At 46.8% G+C, this 20826-nt stretch overlaps 2 protein-coding genes across 3 annotated transcripts in view; both read left to right on the forward strand.

The window, feature by feature from the left end:
* The window catches only part of LOC115585835 (heterogeneous nuclear ribonucleoprotein L-like), a 4495-nt gene extending 1834 nt beyond the window's left edge, over positions 1–2661 (forward strand). Inside the window, exons 2-9 of the mRNA XM_030424495.1 lie at positions 6–49; positions 221–465; positions 545–666; positions 964–1162; positions 1491–1548; positions 1660–1758; positions 2016–2098; positions 2130–2661. Coding sequence (XP_030280355.1) covers positions 6–49; positions 221–465; positions 545–666; positions 964–1162; positions 1491–1548; positions 1660–1758; positions 2016–2071 — 823 coding nt within the window. The 3' untranslated portion in view covers positions 2072–2098; positions 2130–2661. The remainder of the gene's footprint in view (positions 1–5; positions 50–220; positions 466–544; positions 667–963; positions 1163–1490; positions 1549–1659; positions 1759–2015; positions 2099–2129) is intronic.
* Positions 2662–3742: 1081 nt separating this feature from the next.
* Positions 3743–17044, forward strand: LOC115577323 (atlastin-2-like). 2 transcript variants are annotated; one of them, XM_030410384.1, is made up of 14 exons: positions 3743–3865; positions 7813–8090; positions 8989–9123; positions 9263–9367; positions 9464–9514; positions 10195–10251; positions 10372–10464; positions 10537–10675; positions 12304–12431; positions 12597–12653; positions 13139–13210; positions 13314–13745; positions 13997–14011; positions 14565–17044. In XM_030410384.1, exons 1-14 carry the CDS (start codon positions 3805–3807, stop codon positions 14673–14675), a joined length of 1734 nt encoding a protein of 577 aa, XP_030266244.1. In that variant the 5' UTR covers positions 3743–3804; the 3' UTR covers positions 14676–17044. The 2 variants fall into 2 exon arrangements, with proteins under 2 accessions (XP_030266244.1, XP_030266275.1); XM_030410415.1 differs by lacking the exon at positions 13997–14011.
* Positions 17045–20826: the final 3782 nt, after the last annotated feature.

Consider the following 20826-nt stretch of genomic DNA (forward strand, 5'->3'; position numbering starts at 1 on the left):
GGGAGGCAGCGTCAGGCCATCCTGGGAGAGCATCCATCCAACGGCTACGGTATAAGACTTCTATCTCTCTCTCTCCCTCTCTCTCCCTGTCTGTCTCTCCCCGCTAACTCTCTCTGTCTGTCTCTCCCTGTCTGTCTGTCTCTGTCTCCCTCTCTCTCCCTGTCTGTCTCTCCCCGCTGACTCTCCCTGTCTGTCTCTCGTCTCCTGTGTGTCTCCTCAGGCCCACACTGCCCTCTGCTGCCTCTTCCTGCTAACAGCAGGTACAGGAGGAGCAGTGAGGAGGTGCAGGACATAATCTCCTACCCGCTGCTCCTCCCTAAGACCTCCTCCTCGTCCTCGTCCTCCTCCTTCCTGTGCCACGGAGCCTCCAGCTCAGTCTCCATGGTGAGCGGCCTCCATCCCACCAAGATGAACTGCAGCTGCATCTTCAACCTCTTCTGTCTCTATGGCAACGTGGATGAAGGTGCGTGCTGCCCGCCGGCCCCGCCCCTCGGAGGCCAGGTGAGGTCTCAAAGCCAGCCGAGCTGATTGGTTGTGTTTGCAGGTGAAGTTCATGAAGAGCGTTCCCGGCACGGCGCTGGTGGAGATGGGCGATGAGTACGCAGTGGACCGAGCCGTCACTCACCTCAACGGCATCAAGGTGTTCGGCAAGAAACTCAACGTCTGGTGAGTTCTGGCGACGCTGCTGGAGGGCGGCGGAGACTCGTAGACCAAGATTTATTAGAACAGGAAGTGATGTGACCCCTCACCGTCCGCCCTGATTGGTCAGATCACAGCTGACATCAACCTGCATCTGAATGACTACTTATGATGTCACTTCCTGCTCTGTATGAAACAAACCCGTCCATCCATTCATCTTCTCCTCTTTCTTCTTCTTCTTCTTCTTCTCCTTCTTTTTCTTCATCTTTTTTGTTTTCTTGGTGTTGTTCATCCTCCATCTCCTCCACCTCCTCCACCCCTCAGTGTGTCCAAGCAGCAGGCGGTGATTCCCAGTCAGGTGTTCGAGCTTCCTGACGGCAGCAGCAGCTACCACGACTTCAGTCTGACCAGGAACAACCGCTTCAGCAGCGCTCAGAGCAGCAGGAACATCATCCAACCGCCCGCCGCCGTCCTGCACTTCTACAACGCCCCGCCCACCCTGAGCCAGCACCAGCTGCTCCAGGTGAGTTGTTGTTAAGCTGAACAGACTATTAAAGTTAAAGGTACAATCAGTAGGATTTGTCCCAGCTGTTCCTGAACACACCACAGAGATAGCTGATAGCTGAGTCTCATTCCCAGGATGTCAAAGAGACGCTCGGTGAAATCAGAGACATTTGGAAAAGTGTTTGAAACGACTGATGAGGTGTAGAGTGCAAAATTAGCACATGAAGCTACAATAAATTGGAGAAAGTCTTTTTGTCATGAAACAATCCAGACGTGGGAAGTAAAATACTTAAGCAGTGAGTATCTACAGTTACAGTCCGACCTGACTCGTCTGTCTTCCTCTGCAGCTCTGCACTGAACACAACGTCCCCGCATTCACAAAGTTCAAGGTCTTTGATGCCAAACGTGAGTTTAACTGTATCCATACAGCTGTAACTTCATACATACATACAGTGATGAATATTAAATACCTCCAGTGTGTAGCTGTCTGTCAGCTCTCCTTCTTCCTCCCAGCAGCTGGCTCCAAGACTCTGTCCGGCCTGCTGGAGTTCGACGGTAAAACTGAAGCTGTGGAGACTCTGACCGTCCTCAACCACCATCAGATCAGAATACCCAGTGAGTACTGACCTGAAGCTGACGCAGTGCAGAGCTGTGGTCTGATCAGAACAAACAGCTGATCAGAACAAATCTGTAGAAGTCATTCAGTTAGGAAAATACACACCTGAATCATTATAATATCTATAACTGATTATGTGAATACTTCATGTTTATAGCAGACAAAAGAAAACATGTCATTAGAATGTTTTCATGTTCACACATCAGCCAGCAGGTGTCAGCAGCACCAGCTCACCTGTAACATCTGTGCTCCACAGACAGCTCCAACCCCTTCACCCTGAAACTCTGCTTCTCCACCTCCTCCCACCTGTGAGGCAGGAAACAAGATGGCCGCCACATTCTGCCCCCCCCCCCCCCCCCCCCCCCCCCCCCCCCCCCCCCGTCCTCCTCCAGGGACGAACCGGAGAGCGAGTCCGATCATCACGTTGGGTTTGTGTGTTTGTTGTCTACTGCAGCAGGAAGTGGCCGAGTCGTGAAGAAGAAGAAAAGAACAGCTGTTCCTGAACGACAACGTTCATTAAAAACTCAGGGAGGAATCAACCAATCAGATCGCAGCCAGCACCAGACGGACACAAGACGTTTTATGAGACTGAATTTATATGTAACTTTATTTTATTTGACGGGCACGATGCAGGATTTATGTTGTTTTTCTGGATTTAAAGTGTAATTTAACTTTATTTTTACGGTTGTTGTGACAGAGGTTAGAAGATGTGTTAGTTTATTTAATGTGAGGACGGTCAGAAGACGTTCGATCAGTCGGCACTGATTATTGTTTAAACTGAATGTGTGACTTGTGAAGGTTGACTGTTGGTTAGCAGAGGTGTCCTGTAGACACTTGACAGCCAATCACAAGCTGTCTGTGTGTACCTGTGGAGGATGGTGGTAATAAAGGTGATGTCAGTACTTTGTTCTGTGGTTCTGATCGGACTGAGCTGTGGCAGCAGGACAGATGACAGCAGTGTGTCTGCAGAGACTCTACAGGTTTGTAAGATCACTGCTGTCCTTACTGTCACCATTATCATAGAGACACACACACACACACACACACACACACTTTCAGCTGTATCACACCTCTGACTGTCACTAATGAATGTGTCGCTGCTTGTGGTCAGTGAACACAACACTTTCTTTCTGAATCTCAGCTGTGATCGGTTATTTTAATCAGCCAATCACAGTCCAGGAGGAGATGGAGGATGACATGTTGCACTGAAGACACGCTGACGACATGCAGCCCAACACAACTTCTGTTTTAAAAGTCCCAGCATGCACTGAGGGAGGATGCATCAGCAGAAGTAGAGGACAGACAACGTTCAGCGTGAAGCGAGGGAACATCAGCTGACTGTCTCCACTTAAAATCCATTTTCTACAGGGCAGTCACAAGGTCTCAGAACCAGGCTCTGTGGTCCAGACTGTGTTCTGTTGGGTTTAGAATCAGCAGACACTCAAGTTAAGTTACCATTAACATCTCTGGAGTGATTAAAATGTCAATAAAGATAAATGTGCACAACCAAAGAACACACAAGACAACAAGTAAAGTGACTCCACAGAGAGCAGCATGATGTAATGTGTGATTGAAGCTAACTGAAGTTAGCATCTCTCTGGTTCCTCTGTGGGATCATTGAACTGGGTTCTGACCGGTCCAGGTTCTGTTGATCCAGATAATCTCCACAGATGAACTCCACTCTGTGATGTGTGAAGCTAAATTAACTGTGTAGCAGCAAGAAGCTAATGCTAGGCTACAAACAGACGACATCACAGTCACATGACTCAGTCACACAGTTACCATGTTTAATAATTGTTAAAATGATGTTTTATGTCAGTATAGTGGTACACAGATGTTACAGTCTGGTGGTATAATGTTTAATAATCATTAAAATGATGTTTAATCTTCATACTGACAGCAGCTCTGTTGATGCTAGCACAGCACAAGCTAGCAGCAACAGGGGGCGGGGCTTAATGTCCGTATTTTAGGACCGCGCGGACACCGCCGCGGCAGTGAGCTCGGTGACGTCAGCGCAGTCTGCTGCTATCAGCAGGTCAGGAAAGATGGCGGCGGAGGAGAGCAGGTTGAAGCAGCGGAATCACAAAAACAGCATCTTTAAAGAAGGTAATTAAACACACGCCGAGCTGTGCGCGATGGTACCGGCGCGACGGAACACTGCGGGCTCTCTCCGAACACGCGTGTGTCCCCCGCACGCTGCTGTGCGGGAGAGGAGCGTGATGGAGAGCCGCTGCGGGGAAGCTGCTCCGCTCCGTCGAATAATCGCTCTCCTGTCGTTTCGCATCCTGCTGCGGTTTAAACGCGTCGCGCCGTCCGAGCGGGTAAATATCCCTGACAACACGGAGCTTCACGTCCGCTGTCCGGTACCGAGGGGGGCGTTTGGACCGAGGTCGACTGGTCCCGGCTGTGCGCGGTGTTCTGCCGCGGAGCCCCGTGTGAGGCGGGCTGTTAAGCCGTCCAGCTGCTCACCTTCAGCCCGCTGACTGTTTGTTGTTAGCGGAGATGCTAACATAGCTGCTAGCTAACATAGCAGCTAGCATCTTCGAGCTAATTCTTCATTGTTCAGCTGTTTTTAAAAGCTGTTTATCTAACGCAGCTAACGCTACTAGCCTGCTGTTAGCTGTGAAGCGGGCTAACGTGGATTGTCGTGTGAGCTCAGCTGGGCTGGTACACCTGCAGTGGACCGCAGGGTGGTTCACCAGAACCGGCTTCAACCTGACAGATATGAGCTCTCAGCTCGGTCTCATATCGAAGCCGTAGCAGTTAAACTGTCGGTGGATTCGGTCCAAAGGTCCGTTTGTCGTTAGCGGGTCCACAACACTAACTTAGCCCAGAACCCGACCCCTTCTACACTTTAAATGTGTTCGTGTAGAGGACTAGAGAAGACTGATCGACTCGGTTCTGATGGTACTGGATAACCTTAACTAACGTGACAGTGTCCAGCAGGAGTTCTGTCAAAGAGGCAGAGCGACGTTAAATATGTGATTTTATGAATGTAGTTTGGCGTGTAAAGCTGTGACTGGCTGTCAGGTGGAGTCCTGCTCCAGCACTACAGCTGAATACCTGGTTATTACCACTCATCTACCTGCCGGGTTACTGACCGCTGCTGAGTACACAGGCTGGTTCATGGTCAAACTCCAGCTTGCTGTTTGAAATGTTATCAGCCGTCAGTCTGAGCTGAGTTACAGTACGTGTTGGATCGTGTCTGACGGGCTCTCGCTGGTTCTGGTGACCCACTGAAGCTGTTTTACACCCTGATGGACCTGGTTACTGCAGGTCAGGCTACATGAGGCTGGTCCTGCTCGTGTTGTTGCAGCTGCAGAGAGCTCATTTGGACTTGGATGTGTGTGTGGGGAACTGTACAAAGTGTGCTCGGACCAAAGTGGGGCAGAAAACACTGTGTGTGTGTGTGTGTGTGTGTGTGTGTGTGTGTGCTCTCAAAGCTGCAGAGTTGCAGCAGCAGGTTTCCACATAATGACAGCGATCAGAAACTATCTCAGTTTTCAGTGTACGTTATCACACAAGTATTAATATAATCAGTTAGAACTCTGAGACGGAACCAATCTGAATCTCCAAAGTAACTTAGTTTATCAGATCAATGGAGAGTGGAGAGGAAATATGAAGTACTGAACATTTGACACAAAGATTTTCATTTTTACTGCAAATATAAGTTTCAGTCTCCTTGATTTCTGATAACTGGGGATCGGACCTGAACGTCACTAAATATCCTGACACACATGAAACTTGACATAAATTGTAAATGCATGTTTTTGATAACACATGTCAGAATCCAGTACTGAAGATAAGACTGGTTCTTATTGATGAGTTGTATTAACTGGAGGAGGAAGTCTTGAGGCTGTTCTTGTTGTTCTCTCATACAGAAATACATCAACATTAAACCAGCAGATTTCTGAATGGGGTTTGGTGTATAATGGTCTGCACAACTAATCGAAATGCTTTGTAAATCACAATGTGACCAAGTTAGATATCAGAATCTCAGAGGCTGATTAGTGGAACTTTATTAGCTGCCTCGTCTGATCGTGCTGCATGAGGAGATGTTCACCGCCGCTCCTCTGACCACGACACACGACGACACACCTTCAGGCAGGTGGACCTGTTGTAGTGGGCATGCACAGTCCTGCCGCTCTGGGCCGATGTGCTGAGTCCAACGGAGCAGAGCCGGGCCTGCAGGTGCATGAAAACATGCAGGTTTGACACACAGATGTTTTGTCATCAGGATTTTGATATTTCTTATGTATTTGTTGTTCTGGGATCGTTGGCCTGCTGCTCCAGACTCGCATGTCACACCTGAACTCTCCAGACTGCACAGCGACAAAGAACCGTTCATCGATCTGTTACTGTATCTGAGTCATTCGTACCCGACATGTACGGTGGCTGTGAGTGTTTCTGTGGGTCCTCTGTCCGGTTCTTGACGTGCCTGAGAGCTGAACAGGACCACCTGCTGACGTGAGTAGAAGTCGGACCAGATTCCTCTGCTGCCGGCTGCAGGTGATCTCACCTGACGATCGGCGCTCTGAGACGACTGCACAGGAATCCAGCAGCTCGACCTGTCTGATCAGGACCACGTGTGTTCACTGCTGCACCGTGTTGTCTTAATGGACTCCTGATGTGTTTTCTGACTCACATAAGAACTTCTGTCCGTCTGTAACTGATGAGTTGCTCTGCTCAGCCTCAGCTCGTTGGACCTCGGTTCTGTTCACTCCGGCTCTCCTGTAATAATGAATGAAATGTTGCTCAGTCTGCAGCTCATCAGCCAAACACTCAGCTGCAGTGTACACATCAGCTGTTCATGCATTTACCTAACGTCTTCTTTAAAGGATAAGTTGGTCCTGTGTTTGATTCCGGTGATCAGTATTTCAAGCTTGTTTGGATCGATTATTGACTGATAAACGACGGTCATGGTACACGCTGTATTAACGACAGCAGAGTATTTATAAAAGACGCCATCAGCTGATCAGATGACTGTTCATTTATTCTCTAATCGGTTTCTGTCGGCTCGTCTGAACTTTCTGCTTCATTTCTCTGTTGGACTGGAGCGGTGTTTGTCCTCGGGCAGCTCATGTGCTGAACACTGGGACGCTGGATTAACCGGATCACTGCTCTTCTTCTTAAAAGCCTCAGTTAGAGCACACATCATCATCATCGTCGTCATCTTCCTCTGAGAGGTGTCCCACACAGATTTACTGTGGCCTGTATGTTATTTATGTCTTAGGATGAAGCCTGTATGTGCAGCAGTGATCTGGACACAGATAAGTGTTGTTGTGTTGCTGCCTGCAGAGCGCTCACATGGCCGACCAGCTCACCACCGACCTGAATGAAGACTCTTCTTCCCATGAGGCCGCAGGCTGCCTGGTTAGCTGTGGCATCACAAGACAGTCTGACTGAGCACTGTCACGTTAACTACCAGGTCCACAGCGACTTCGCTGCTCTACAGTGGTATTTACTGTCCTGATCTCAGATCAGTGAGCGAGACATGACACAGTCCTGCTCTGTGACGTGTCAGGTGAAGGCAAACACACCTAAACCAGTCAGATATGTCCTGAAATCTCCAGGAGCTGCAGGACCAGTGGAGTGTAAATGCTGCCATACAAGGAGCGCTGAGGGCTTCGGCCCGGAGGTTAAAATCTGGCTCCAGAGAACAACACTGACTCATGGCTCCGTCCATTTACTGTAAACCTGCCAGCCGTCCTGGAACAGCAGTGACTCCCCTCAGCCTTCCTGTCAGCCGAGCTCCTGTGAAGGAGGTCAGGAAGCTTCAGACCACCGGAGAGTTTGTTGATCCCTGTGAGGAAACTGGGCCATCAGAACTGCAGTCAGACTGTAGACCGTCCTGACCACTGAGTCAAAGTTTAGATTTACTTAAGTGACATCATCTCGTCTCCTGTGATTGTCTTCAGTGTTTCAGTCGAGCTGATCACATGATCACTGAGACGTCAAACTGTGATTTTAGACCTGTTAAAAGATGAGATGTGTAAGAGTTCAGCTTTGAGATCTGGTCAGTAAAACCTTTAACCTCGTCTCGCCTCTCTCAGGTGGCCACGGGTTTAAATCCGACACGTCCCCGATGAGGCGTGAGGAGGAGGAAGACGACCTGCTGGAGGAGGAAGAGGAGGGCGTGGCCAGACCGGTGCAGATCGTGGTGCCGGACGAGGGGGAGCACTCGTTCTCGCTGCAGGAGGAGGCGCTGGAGCGGCTGCTGCTGCAGGAGGAGGTGCAGGACCTCCACGTGGTCGTCGTCTCCGTGGCCGGAGCTTTCCGCAAGGGCAAGTCCTTCCTGCTGGACTTCATGCTGCGCTTCATGTACAATCAGGTACGCTGTCGCCCGAGGTCGTGTCGTCCCCGCCAGCTGGACGGTGGTCCGACTCCACCAACAGTACTTTAAACTGTGTCACCTTTTTATGAGTATCAAGAGTGTTTTATATACATTCCTGACCTGATGATTATAAGGATGAAATCATGACAGTCATTATCAACATGTGTCTCCATGACGACTGGGAAAGCTCAGCAAGGTTCCTCTGATTTCATCCCTGAACTCAGTTTTGTTTTTTTCATGTGGACACAGATATGTTTGACGTCCAGTCAGCTGTTGTGGGTTTTAAACCCTGCAGCAGGAAGCAAACAGAGTGTGTGTGTGTGTGTGTGTGTGTGTGTGTGTGTGTGTTTGTGTGTGTGTGTGTGTGTGTGTGTGTGTGTGTGTGTTAATCTATGGTAAGCACTGAGGAACATTCTGGAGGGTTTCATCGGGCTGTAAAGAGGATTTTAGGCTGGCACAATGGCCGGCTCTGTGGCTGGGCCTCCGCTGAGCTCGCTGCTGCTTATTACACATAAAGGCCATCTTTATGTGTAGAATAAGCCCCGCCCACACAGGTCAGGTCACGGCGGGGTCACTGATCACAAACATCCTGTGCAGGTTGCAAAGAATCCGTTGGGAACCTGTGACTGATTAACTGCTGCGTGTTCTGTGTCCGTTTGTGATCGTCCCACAGAAGAAAGGCTTATTAAGACTTTTCAAAAACCTTTACTGGGGATTTAAACCTTTAATAACTGACGATTCTCAGGAGTTAATGGACGACAGGAATCTATGTCTGATTATTAGAAACATCTCAGAATGATTATCCCACGCATGCTGTGGTCACTAAAGAAAAACAAATTAAGACCCTTAATCATAATTGAAATGTAAAGTTTTCCACCCTCGTGTCTCCGTCCAGTCGCCTGAGTCGTGGGTCGGCGAGGAGGAGGAGCCTCTGACCGGCTTCACCTGGCGAGGCGGCTGTGAGAGGGAGACCACGGGCATCCTGGCCTGGAGCGAGGTGTTCGTGGTGGAGAAACCAGACGGCTGCAAGGTCAGTTTACAGAATCACACCTTCTGAACTCTTCACTCCCTCCAGTTACACTTCATGTGTGTTCGGGGTAATTCCAGCTGACACACAACATCTCGTTGTAGTTGGAGCTCGTTGAATGATGACGTTGTTGTTGTTGCAGGTTGCAGTTCTACTAATTGACACACAGGGGGCGTTTGACAGCCAGTCCACCATCAAAGACTGCGCCACGCTGTTCGCCCTGAGCACCATGACCAGCTCCGTCCAGGTCGGCCGTCTGTTTGTGTCACTGTCAGAGTTCTGTGAGTGAACTTCTGTGATGGCAGCAGGTTGATGTCTTGGTTTGTGTGTTTGTGTGTTTCAGGTGTACAACTTGTCCCAGAATGTCCAGGAAGACGACCTGCAGCACCTCCAGGTGAGTCAGCACCACCACAGAACCGCTCACACAAGCACACAAAGTCCTGCTAGCTTCACTGCAGTAATGTCACAATATCGAGGTATCTGGTTCAACAGTACAAAGTCATTTAATCACAGGGTTCTTAACAACCGTGTTCTGTGACAGCCATCAGCAGAACCTCTCCTTCCAGCTGACGAGCAGACGGTCTGACCTGTTGGTTTCTAATCCAGCAGATTTACCGCAGCAGCTCTGCCGGAGTGCACATCTCCATATCAGGGTGTTTTCTCTTCCTGATGCGCTCATGTCAGGATTAACCTCTGACCTTAAACTCAGCAGCCATATGAGGCAGAGCAGCAGCTCCGACTGAAGGCTGACACATCTTCTATCTTTGGTCGCAGCTGCTCATCAGCAGTCAGTCAGAGAGACGCAGGACTAGTTTGAGCTGGAAGTTTTTAAAGATCATTAATTTAAAAACGGTTGCTGACAAAGAATGAGCTGCAGCGAGGCAGCAAACATCAGCCAGTTGTTCTGAACACCAATGACTCGTGTCTCATTAAAGGCTTTTAAACAGCGAGTGCTCGGAGCCCAGAATGGAAAAGCTCTCACAGACCGGACGGAGCTGTTGCAACAATCACATCTGTTCCTGTACTGACTGTCTCTCATGACGTGTTGTGTTGTTTCTGATTGTTTCCTCTCAGCTCTTCACTGAGTACGGACGCCTGGCCATGGAGGAGGTCTACGAGAAACCCTTCCAGGTGAGATCCTCTGATCACTTTGAGAGAGACGAGCTCTGTCACCTGGAGGTTGTGCAGTTGTTATTATTTGTGTTGCTGGAGGAGCAGAAGGTTTTAATCTTGTTGTCTCTGTCCGTTCAGACGCTGATGTTCCTGATCAGAGACTGGAGTTACCCCTACGAGCATCCATACGGTCTGGAGGGAGGCCAGAGCTTCCTGGAGAAACGGCTGCAGGTTGGTGTCACTTTTTTATAAATGTACATTAATAACAGACTGATATAAAAACGTCTGACGTTTGTTGTTCAGGTGAAGCAGAACCAACACGAGGAGCTGCAGAACGTCAGGAAACACATCCACTCCTGCTTCTCCAACATCGGCTGCTTCCTGCTGCCTCACCCCGGCCTGAAGGTGGCCACCAACCCACACTTTGATGGACGGCTCAGAGGTGAAGTGCACAGACTTGTTCTTGTCTTGACCCTCTTAAACCCACTCAGTTTGTTCTTTTGTGCTCGGTGCGAATGTCAGAATATGTTCATCACCTGATCTAAATGTGACACGCCTTATCAAACATCCAGTGCCGCATAAATAAGGAAGGAGTTCAGGATGTGAGTTGTTGTTGTTGTTGTTGTTTCCTGTTTCTGGCGCCTCAGATACAAATCACAGACGTGGCAGTCTCACCTGCAGGATGTGGGGATGGAATCAATAGGCTGATAATGTTGGTCGTCATGAAATCAACATCACTGATGGTTATGAATCAGAAATCTCAGATTTGGATTCAGGTTTTGTCGCCCAGCTGTAGAGGAGCGTCACAGTATCGTGATACAGAGTGGAAACATTGTTTTGAGTTCTCCTTAAATGCTCTGAACAGAATCGTCTGTTTTTAGAGTGAGAAAATGTTTCTGCTGCTGTGAATTCAACATGTTCTTGTCTTCACACTGGAGACATTATGTTTGAGGTTGTTTGGTTCTTCTTTGCCTTTAAAGTTCCCACAAATTATTATCATATTAAACTGAATTTAGAACTTTTTTGCCTCCTGTGTATATAGTGCACATAACGTATTGTCCTTTCTATATTTTATCTTTTCTCTCTTATTCAAATCTTTTTTAGTATTCCAAGTCCTGTACTTATTGTATGTCTGTCTACCTGCTATTGTGACAAGTACATTTCCCTGATGTGGGATAAATAAAAGTCTAAAGTCGAACTGTAGGAGAAACCATCCACGGCTCAAAACACACTTTTGGTTTACAGATTTTTCTTTAGTTTTGCAGTTTAATGTTGAATAATGTTTCTGTGTGCTGCTGTGAGAGCAGGTCAGTGTGTAACTGGAGAACACCCTACATGGTAACTGGCCAATCACCATTCAGTATGTGAATGGTGTAAAGGCGTCACAGTGAACATGGTGAGCAGAGAGCCAGATCTTCGCTGTGGGCAGATTTTTGGTTTTGGTGTTGAATTTAATAATGAGGGAACAAAAATGGTGGACAGAAAAGTTGACGCCTGCAAACATGCTTCACTCTGCGCCGCTGCCACCCAGTGGTGTCTGTGTGTGGAGGCAGAACGGGGAAATGCTGCCAGCAGAACCAGCAGTTTCTGTCTGATGCCTTTAATCAAACTGGTCCTGTCTGTCCAGATGAACTCCAGTGGGACCAGGACAGATCCACGTCACATTGTTCCCTCTGACCACTTTCCTCTTTATCAAAAGCCAGGAGGCTGCAAAGTGTTTTTACTTTATGTAACTTTAATTATTTGACATGATGATGTTTTGGAATAAGCACAATAAAGCCACATCCTAAATGACGAGGTCCGTAGCGAGCGGTACCGTTCCTCCCTCCTGGACTGGAGCATGAACTGGTTAGTTTGCTGGTCAGAGGTCAGATTCACCGCGAGCTCACGTCGCTTCACTTCTCAGGAACGTCTGGAGGGAATTCAACATTTAGGACAAGTGGTTTTGCTGATATCGATCCTTTTTAGGTGATGATGAACAGTTTTATATTTCATCAGTCTGAGACGCTTCACTGAAGGAAGCAGCCAGTCGTGGTGATACTTTATGTTTTGTGTCCGTTTGTGACTCAGATATCGACGAGGAGTTTAAGAAGGAGCTGGTGAATCTGGTCCCGACGCTGCTCTCTCCAGAGAACCTGGTGGAAAAAGAGATCGGAGGAGTGAAGATCACCTGCAGAGACCTGCTGCACTACTTCAAGGTGAGTTACTGACCACATCTGCTCAACACTGAGCTCTCAGCAGCCACACACAGCTGGTTCTGACCCGGTCTGGTGGTTAAAGTGCAGTTTGACGGTGGTTCTTCTGTCTCTAAGTGTTTCTGCACCTGTAGAAGGAGAATCAGGTTTCTGTGTTTGTGTTTTCAGGCTTACATGAAGATCTACCAGGGGGAGGAGCTTCCTCACCCCAAGTCCATGCTGCAGGTCAGTCCAGCTCCAACAGTCTACGTCACGTAGTCTCACCGTCCAACAGTCTGTAGATTAAAGGTTCAGTCTGTAGTTTTCTGCCACCTTTCCAGCTTCAGTGTTTCCTCTGAGAACAGCTTGTTTTAAAATGTAATAACTTCAAACATATTTAAAAAGCATTTTTCTTACAAAAGGAAAAAAGACAAAAGCCAAGATTAATATCATCATTATTTAAAGGTGCAATATGTGAGAATTTGCCACCTGTCAGTTTAACATTAAAACGGATAAGTTGGCAGAGTTTCACCAGAGTTGGTATTAAATACTGTTAGCAGAAGCTACTGTTGGCTAGTTAGCTCAGGTCTGCCAACTACAGTAACTGCGTCTTATAAAGAAAAGGATCTCAAACTGAGGATCAGAAGATGACAGCGTGAACATGTTGACGTGTCGATAAGTGATCGCGTGTTGACTCTGGTCCTCCTGACATGTGTTGTCATGTTTCCCAGGCGACAGCTGAAGCTAATAACCTTGCAGCTGTAGCAGGAGCCAAAGACGCGTACAACAAAAGCATGGAGCAGGTAACGCATCACTTCCTGTTGTTTGATGTTGGAGCGTGCAGATCAGACTCGGGATCAGTTATTTACTTCACTTTAATGGCGTCTTGGCTGATTTGTTCTGCAGGTCTGCGGCGGAGACAAACCCTACATCTCCCCGGCGGAGCTGGAGCGCCGCCACGTGGATCTGCGGCAGGCGTCGGTGCGACACTTCCGCTCCGTTAAGAAGATGGGTGGTGAGGATTTCTGCCGGCGCTACCAGGAGCAGCTAGAGGCGGAGCTCGACGAGGCCTACGCCAACTTCAGCAAACACAACGACGGCAAGAACATCTTCTACGCCGCGCGGACGCCCGCCACGCTGTTCGCCGTCATGTTCATCATGTACGTGGTGTCGCTGGTCACGGGCTTCGTGGGCATCAACTCTGTGGCCACGCTGTGTAACCTGGTGATGGGCGTGGCTCTGACGGCGCTCTGCATCTGGGCCTACGTCAAATACTCTGGAGAGTTCCGCGAGGTGGGAGGAGTCATCGACCAGGTGGCTGAAACCCTCTGGGAACAGGTGAGCTGTCAGTCTGACAAAACCTGAAATACAAACCCTCCTTCTACATCAGATCATTTAGTTTTTAAGGAATAAAACAGTTAGTTGTCTTGATGAAGTCTCTCGCCACTTTTAACCATCAGTGAAAAGTTTCCATCACATTTTGTAAACTCTGAGCCGGTGCTTTGTAATCCTTCACCCTTCCATCCTCATCCTCCTCCTCCTCTTCCTCCTCTAACACTTCCTCTTATTTTCTCTCTCAATGCTTCCAGAGGACTCCTCGAAAGGTGAGCACTGAGGAATTAAAGTTCTGCTAACCTGCAGAGCTGCTTTTAGGTCGGTCCAGTTGTGTGACATCAGCTGCTCCGCTTCACTCGAGTCATTTGTCAGACCTGACTTTGTGAAACGTATGTGATACATCCACATGTAAACGACACGCACAGCTTTTTAATAAAAATGTGTTCTCGTTGTCGGTTCGGATCTCAATTTGCAAATTAGTCCAGTGAGGCTGATCAATATATGTTCCTCTCAGCTCGAGGCAAGAAATCCCACCAACAGTCAACAGATTTAGATTATGTGTGAGATGTGTGAGTCGTCTGCATAGCAGCGAAACGAGATGTTGTGATGGACTGGAACCAAAAGCAGGAACAGTTTTCTTTTGACACGAACGACTTCCAGAAATATTTCAGAGTTGCTCTTTATGTCCCAGAACTGTTTCCTCCTTTGTGTGTTTGTTGGTCAGAGTGTTTAGGACCTCACAGTGACCTCCTCCTCTTCCTCCTCTTCCTCCTCTTCCTCCTCTTCTTCCTCTTCCTCCTCCTCTTCTTCCTCTTCCTCCAGGTGTTCTCCAAGCTCTTCGAGGTGGCCCGGAGTCGAGTCCCGTTGGCGAGCCTGATCCCAGCGCCGCGGCCCCGGCTCGCCTCAAACAACAACGTGAAGAAGAAAAACTAGCAGCACGCCATGCCGCCCTGTCACGTGGCCCCCTCTCCCTCCCTCTGCTCGGTTTGTAGGACGGTTTGAGACGTGTAAATCTGTTTGTGTCTCCGGCTGTAGATGATGGTTCCTCGCCGTGCTGGCTGTAGGTTTAAGGACTCGCTGTAGACGCGGATGAAGCGGTGTGATGTATTTTATTATTTGTCAGTGGGCGGGGTTTAGGTATTTATTGGTGGGAGGGGCCATTATTCTATCACTGACGGTCATCCTGCAGGTGTGTGCTCACCTGCAGGATGACGACATTAATGATTCCCATTTATGTGAATGTATGAATGAAGAGCATGACCACAGACCCCTCGTCATGGTTTCCCTCCTCTCCTCCTCCCTGTCGTCTCCGTCGCTGGGCGGCGCCACGAGGAGGAGTCACAACCAAAGTTTACAGCTTTACTCGTAGAGCGCTCAGAGCGAGCGGACTGATGACCCGGGCAGAACACTGCAGCTGACACGAGGTCCAGGACGGCTCGGTTTCAGGGAAGTCTTACAGTTCTTCTCACTAACCCCGAATCTCAAACTCACCGATGTTTTCAACTTCGTTTAAATCAAAAATCTAAATCTCTGACACTAAATGGTTTTTGTTTGGAATGACCATCACAACAAACACTGCTTCACCATTCACAGCTGCCTGACTGATAGCTCAGGATTTGTTAGCGTAGCCTCATGTGCGACCTCAGTCAGACGTTACCTTCCTGCCTGTCGTCCAGCAACGGTTTATGTCCAGACGTCTGCTCGGTGTCCTCAGAGGTTGGACCCGAGTGACATCTGTGAGGTCACAGTAACAGTTCTCATGCTGCAGCCTGATGCAGAAAACAACATTTCAGTTGAACCTTCCCAAAACGTGAGGGGGAACACAGAAGGTAAAATCCTCCTGATGCATTTAGCATTCTGCTGAGCAACTGAAGCAGCTGAGACTTGATTTAAAACAGAGAAAGAACCAAAGAAACATCAGAAGTCTCCATCAGCTCGTCTGCTGTGATCAGTCTGCAGCAGAGAACACATCATGTTAATAAAAGGTGTAAATCTGGTCTCAGATCAGGTAATGAAGTCTTCATGCAGCTGCTGAGCTAAAAGTGTTAGCATACACCCGTCTGATGTAGCTGCACAGGTTCCACTGCATGTACGTTTAACACTTAGTTTTAATATTCAGACGTTCTCAGCAGCGTCTGCCGACAGTTGTTGTAGTTGTTGTTGTAGTTGTTGTTGTTTTGTGTCGTTCCAAACGAGACCTCTGTGAGTTTGTCGACTCGGGGAACATGGAACTGTAAGACGAGCTAAACGACCCTGAAACCAGCTGAGCTCCTGAAAAAGTCTTTTAGATGTCGGCTGGTCACACGACACGACTGACGTACGGACCGACAGAGTGTCTGGTGATTTTAGATGAGCCTGATGATGTTTGTTGTATTGTTGTATTGATCCTGACTCCAGTATTCTGCTGTTTCTCTCTAAATGTTGATGACGTTTGTGGCGTTGGAGCAGCAGCTCTGTATCTGACGCACAAACATGAAGGTCAGATGTCAGACATGTTTCCATGTTGGTACCCGATGACGATCCCAGTCCTCTCGATCTGACCGCCAGTGTGTCAGAGACTGAAGCTTTTTAATTTTTGCTCCTGTAGATAATATTTAATTATTTAACTCGAGTGTCATTCCTCCTCCTCTTCCTCATCTTGATGAATCTGAAGACTGAAGCACCTCCTCCTGTTTGTTTTGTTTGAAGCACCAGAAGCTGTTGAGTGAAACACTAAAACTCACCTCACCTACACGACGAACACTCTGTGACGACGGGCTCAAGTTTTTCAGTTTTTAAGCCAAAATCCGCCAATCGGATGACTCGACGTTTTCATTCCAAACATCGGCCTCGTCATCACACGGTTGTTTTTCCTGAACCATGAGTTTCTTTTCCTTTAATCATCATTCCATCCACGACAACATCACCACTGTGTGCTTTTTGTTTTTGTACAGTTTTAGTTTTTTACAGCCTCATCCACACACAGGGCATGTGTATGAAATATATACATATATAAATATAAATTTTCTAGACCTTTTTGTAGCTGGAAGAACAACGGTTCGGGTGGTAGACCAGATTCAGCTCACTGGATGTAAAGGAATGCTTTCGTGATTTGTGGATATGTCTAATAAATTCCTTTTTTATATATATATTTGTAAATTTAATCTTCCATGAGCACTGCGATTCCACCCCCTGCTGGCAAAGAATGTTTATAATCTGGATCTTTTCTTTTTTCTCTTTTCTTTCGTCTTCTGTTGCATTTTAAAAGTTATTTTCGTTAATTTATTTTTCAGTACAATATTAAACCAAACTCCTACAACACACAGAGTGGTGTCCTTCTCTTTGTAGCTGCTGTGGTTCTGCTGTCGGGGGGTTTGGACCCTGCAGGCGGTGCTGGTTCTGCTTTACAGACGACAGCTGAGTATCTGATTCAAACGTCACGGTCAGACTTAATCTTCTCTTGTTCCTTTTTAAAAGTTTATTACTCGAGTGTTTTCTTTCTGTCGTGTCAGAAGATGTTAAACAGCGACGTTCTGTTCTTAAAGTCTTTAATCGATTTGTAGTTTTGGATTTCTACAAACGATGATGATGTCATCAGTTAGTTACCGTCGGGTCGGAGGATTACTTTACTTTAACAATTGTGTTCTGATGCATTTAGTGATTATCAGCTCAGGTTTGACCTTTTGGCCCTTCGCTGCATGTCTTCACGTTTCTTCACACTCTGCAGCTGCTCTCTCCAATAAAGTCCAAACGAACTTGTAACCCTTTTATATTATCTGTAATCTGATTACATCTTTGGGTTCTGTCGAGGGAACCGAACACAGCAGCAGTCTGAAGCACACAGAGAACAAAAGTAAAGTTATCATGTTTGTAAATTCATTCATGCTGTTTGTGACGTAATAAAAAATACATGTTTTGGACGTTATTACAAATTAATTAGTAATGAACTCAATCAGTCTTTCTTTGTACAGTACCAGCTCACAGCAGAAGTCGTCTCATGACACGTTACAAACTAAACTAAAACTAACTCTTTGATTCATTTATTACAGAGATGCAACATTTCCCCAATAAACAAACACTCAGTGACGTTGGAACAGTTTGTCACAATGGAGATAAAATGTGCTGTGATCAAGTCGAGGAAACTAAAACAGAAGGAAGCGTCCTCTCTGGTGTCAGCTGTGTTGAAGTCTATGAGAGAAACGCCTCAGAGACGAGGTCATCTCCTGAGGTTTTATCAACACCGTGAACAGGACGGGTCAGGTCCGATCAAACCTCACTGACGAGGCTGTAATCACACTGAGAACAGGAGCGATGAAACACTCAGGTGTGATGACCTCGTCTCTGTAGTGTTTCTCCCATAGACTTCAACACAGCTGGCACCAGAGACTCATGACGAGAGGACGCCTCCTTCTGTTTTAGTTTCCTCGTCAGTAACAGGAAGTAGTGAGCAGCCACTTTAAATGCATGAATACAGAGACGGGTCACAGTGGACTCATCAGGTCCAAACTCGGCCACTAGATGGAGCCGCTCTTCACTTGTCACTCCCTGCAGTCACTCAACATCCGTTTAAATGTAAGTTTTCACTTTTTTTTTTCAGTTTCTCAAACTCCTAGTCTCCTGTGCTCGTCGTGCAGTCGTGTGCTGATGGAGCATATGTCCAGAACCCTCCAGAACCCTAATCCTCAACTGAACCTGAACCAGACCAAAAGTCTTTACTGTGAAGTAGTGTCTCGTATCTGCAGAGAGTTTCTGATTTTCTCTCTTTGTTGCTGCTCGGGACGCTTTACCAACCCAACATGTGTCTATTTGACGTCCTGGGAATGAGACTCAACAATCAACTGTCTTTGTGGTGCGTTCAGGAACAGCTGGGACAAATCCTACTGATTCTACCTTTAACTTTAATAGTCTTTGAATTCTATTAATATGACGTGAGCTTCAGTTAGCTTTGACCACAAATGTCCTTCAGAGGGAGACTTTTTACTCTGATACTCTGAGTACATGTCAGAGCCTGTAATCTATTACTTTACTGGAATAAAGCAGCTGTATCAATACTTTTACCAGAGACTGTTTTTACACAAGTACCTGAACGCCTCCTGGAGGACAGACTGTGTGGACTTTGGACTCCTGCAGGTTTGTTGTCTCACGTGCATCTATAAAGTTTTTAACAACCAAACTTTCCACTGTGAAGTCAAAAGCTTCCGTTTGTTCACACGTCAGTAATGTCTGAATGACATTACAGCTCTGCCAAACAAATAATTGTAATCACAGATTTCTTTTCAGAATTAAACGCTTCTCGTGCGGTGGAAGAGAAAGATGAGGCTCTTTAAATCACTTTTTAAATCTTACTTTTACCCCTTTACAGACAAATGTAAAGTTGTTTTTTAATTTTTATTTCTCTTACTTGTAATAACCCATTTAGATGTTTTGTGCTGTCGCATCTCGTGTTCTGCCTTCTTGCTTTAACTTTACCTCAGACTGGACTTCCTCATGTTTGTCTCGACTGTTTATTCTGTAATATTTAGTCGTCCAGAGTTTCTGTGTTGGTGAAGGTTCTCAGTCCTCCAGGTCAGTACACTCCCACACTGTAAGGACGCTCCATCACTATGTTAGGACACTCCCATATTATGTGAGGACACTCCCACACTATGTAAAGACACTCCCACACTATGTAAGGACACTCCCACATTGTAAGGAAACTCTCACACTATGTAAGGACACTCCCACACTAAGTAAGGACACTCCCATGCTTTGTAAGAATACTCCCACACTATGTAAAGACACTCCCACACTATGTAAGGACACTCCCATACTTTGTAAGGACACTCCCACACTATGTACGGACACTCCCACACCATGTAAGGAAACTCTGACACTATATAAGGATACTCCCACACTATGTAAGGATACTCCCACACGATGTAAGGACACTCCCATACTATGTAAGGACAGTCCCACACCATGTAAGGAAACTCTCACACTGTAAGGATACTCCCACACTATGTAAGGACACTCCCACATTATGTTAGGACACCCCCACACTATGTTAGGACACCCCCACAGTATGTTAGGACACTCCCACACTTTGTAAGGACACTCCCCCCACTATGTTAGGACACTCCCACACAGAGTTTAAAATTCTGCTGCTCCTCCAGTTAGTTAGAGGTGAAAAGGCTTCTTGGATAAGAGGTGAAATGTCTTCAACAAACTGAAACAGGTCCAGCTGTCTACGATACAGAACTTAGAACTTGTGAACTCTGTTTTTAAAGGCGCTGTATGAATAAAGTTTATTATTACTATTATTATTATATTTTCATGCAGACAAACGTCAGCTCAGGTGAACTAAACTAATAAAGACCATAGAGTGCAGCATAAAAAACAGACAACTGATGACACGTCAAAGTCCTGCCCATAATGTTTGATTGACAGGTGAGGAACAGAAACAAAGAAGAAAAGAGTTGGACTGAAACAGAACTGAATCCGCGGTCCTGAGGAGACGGACTCCTATCAAACGCTCTCCATTTGTTGTTGTAAATGAGGTGGTCACATTAAATATGCACTCATTTGCATAAATGTAGAGAACAGAAATTTGAACTTTAATAAACACTCTTAATGTAAACAGACGCTGTAGAAGGACAGAATACCTGCACTGTGATCCAGGTACACTCCAACTCTGGAGGACCGATGACCTGAGACTGGAGTTTGGACTTTGTTGTAATAAAAGTTATAAATGTTTGTGTCACATATTAACGACCAAGATTTGTCATTGAATCCTAATCGACATTCCTCTGAGCTCCCTGCTCTGCTGATATTCTTGTATGCAACTGCTACACCTCCCAGTAACAACGTCCAGTCAGACTCTCTTTACTCCGGACCTGCGAGAACAGTCACCGCTGTTCCTGCATGGATTTTATTTTGAAATGTTTGATTACATTTTGTATTTTTACTTTGAAAACCTTGATTACATGTTCGGGATTATACTTTTACTTTGAAATCTTTCAGTACATGTTGTACTTTTACTTTGAAATCCTTGAGAACATGTTGTACTTTTACTTTGAAATCTCTCAGTACATGTTGTTCTTTTACTTTGTGGTGTTTAGTAAACACC

Source organism: Sparus aurata, chromosome 1 (genome assembly GCF_900880675.1).
Source record: "Sparus aurata chromosome 1, fSpaAur1.1, whole genome shotgun sequence".
Taxonomy (NCBI): Eukaryota; Metazoa; Chordata; class Actinopteri; order Spariformes; family Sparidae; genus Sparus; species Sparus aurata.

Excerpts from the sequence above, each read along its gene's own strand:
- LOC115577323 (XM_030410384.1), top strand. The coding sequence starts at position 3,805 with ATGGCGGCGGAGGAGAGCAGGTTGAAGCAGCGGAATCACAAAAACAGC. Across the intron at positions 9,124-9,262 it reads AGAAACCAGACGGCTGCAAG|GTTGCAGTTCTACTAATTGA; the intron begins GTCAGTTTACAG and ends TTGTTGTTGCAG. Across the intron at positions 10,465-10,536 it reads TCCTGGAGAAACGGCTGCAG|GTGAAGCAGAACCAACACGA; the intron begins GTTGGTGTCACT and ends TTTGTTGTTCAG.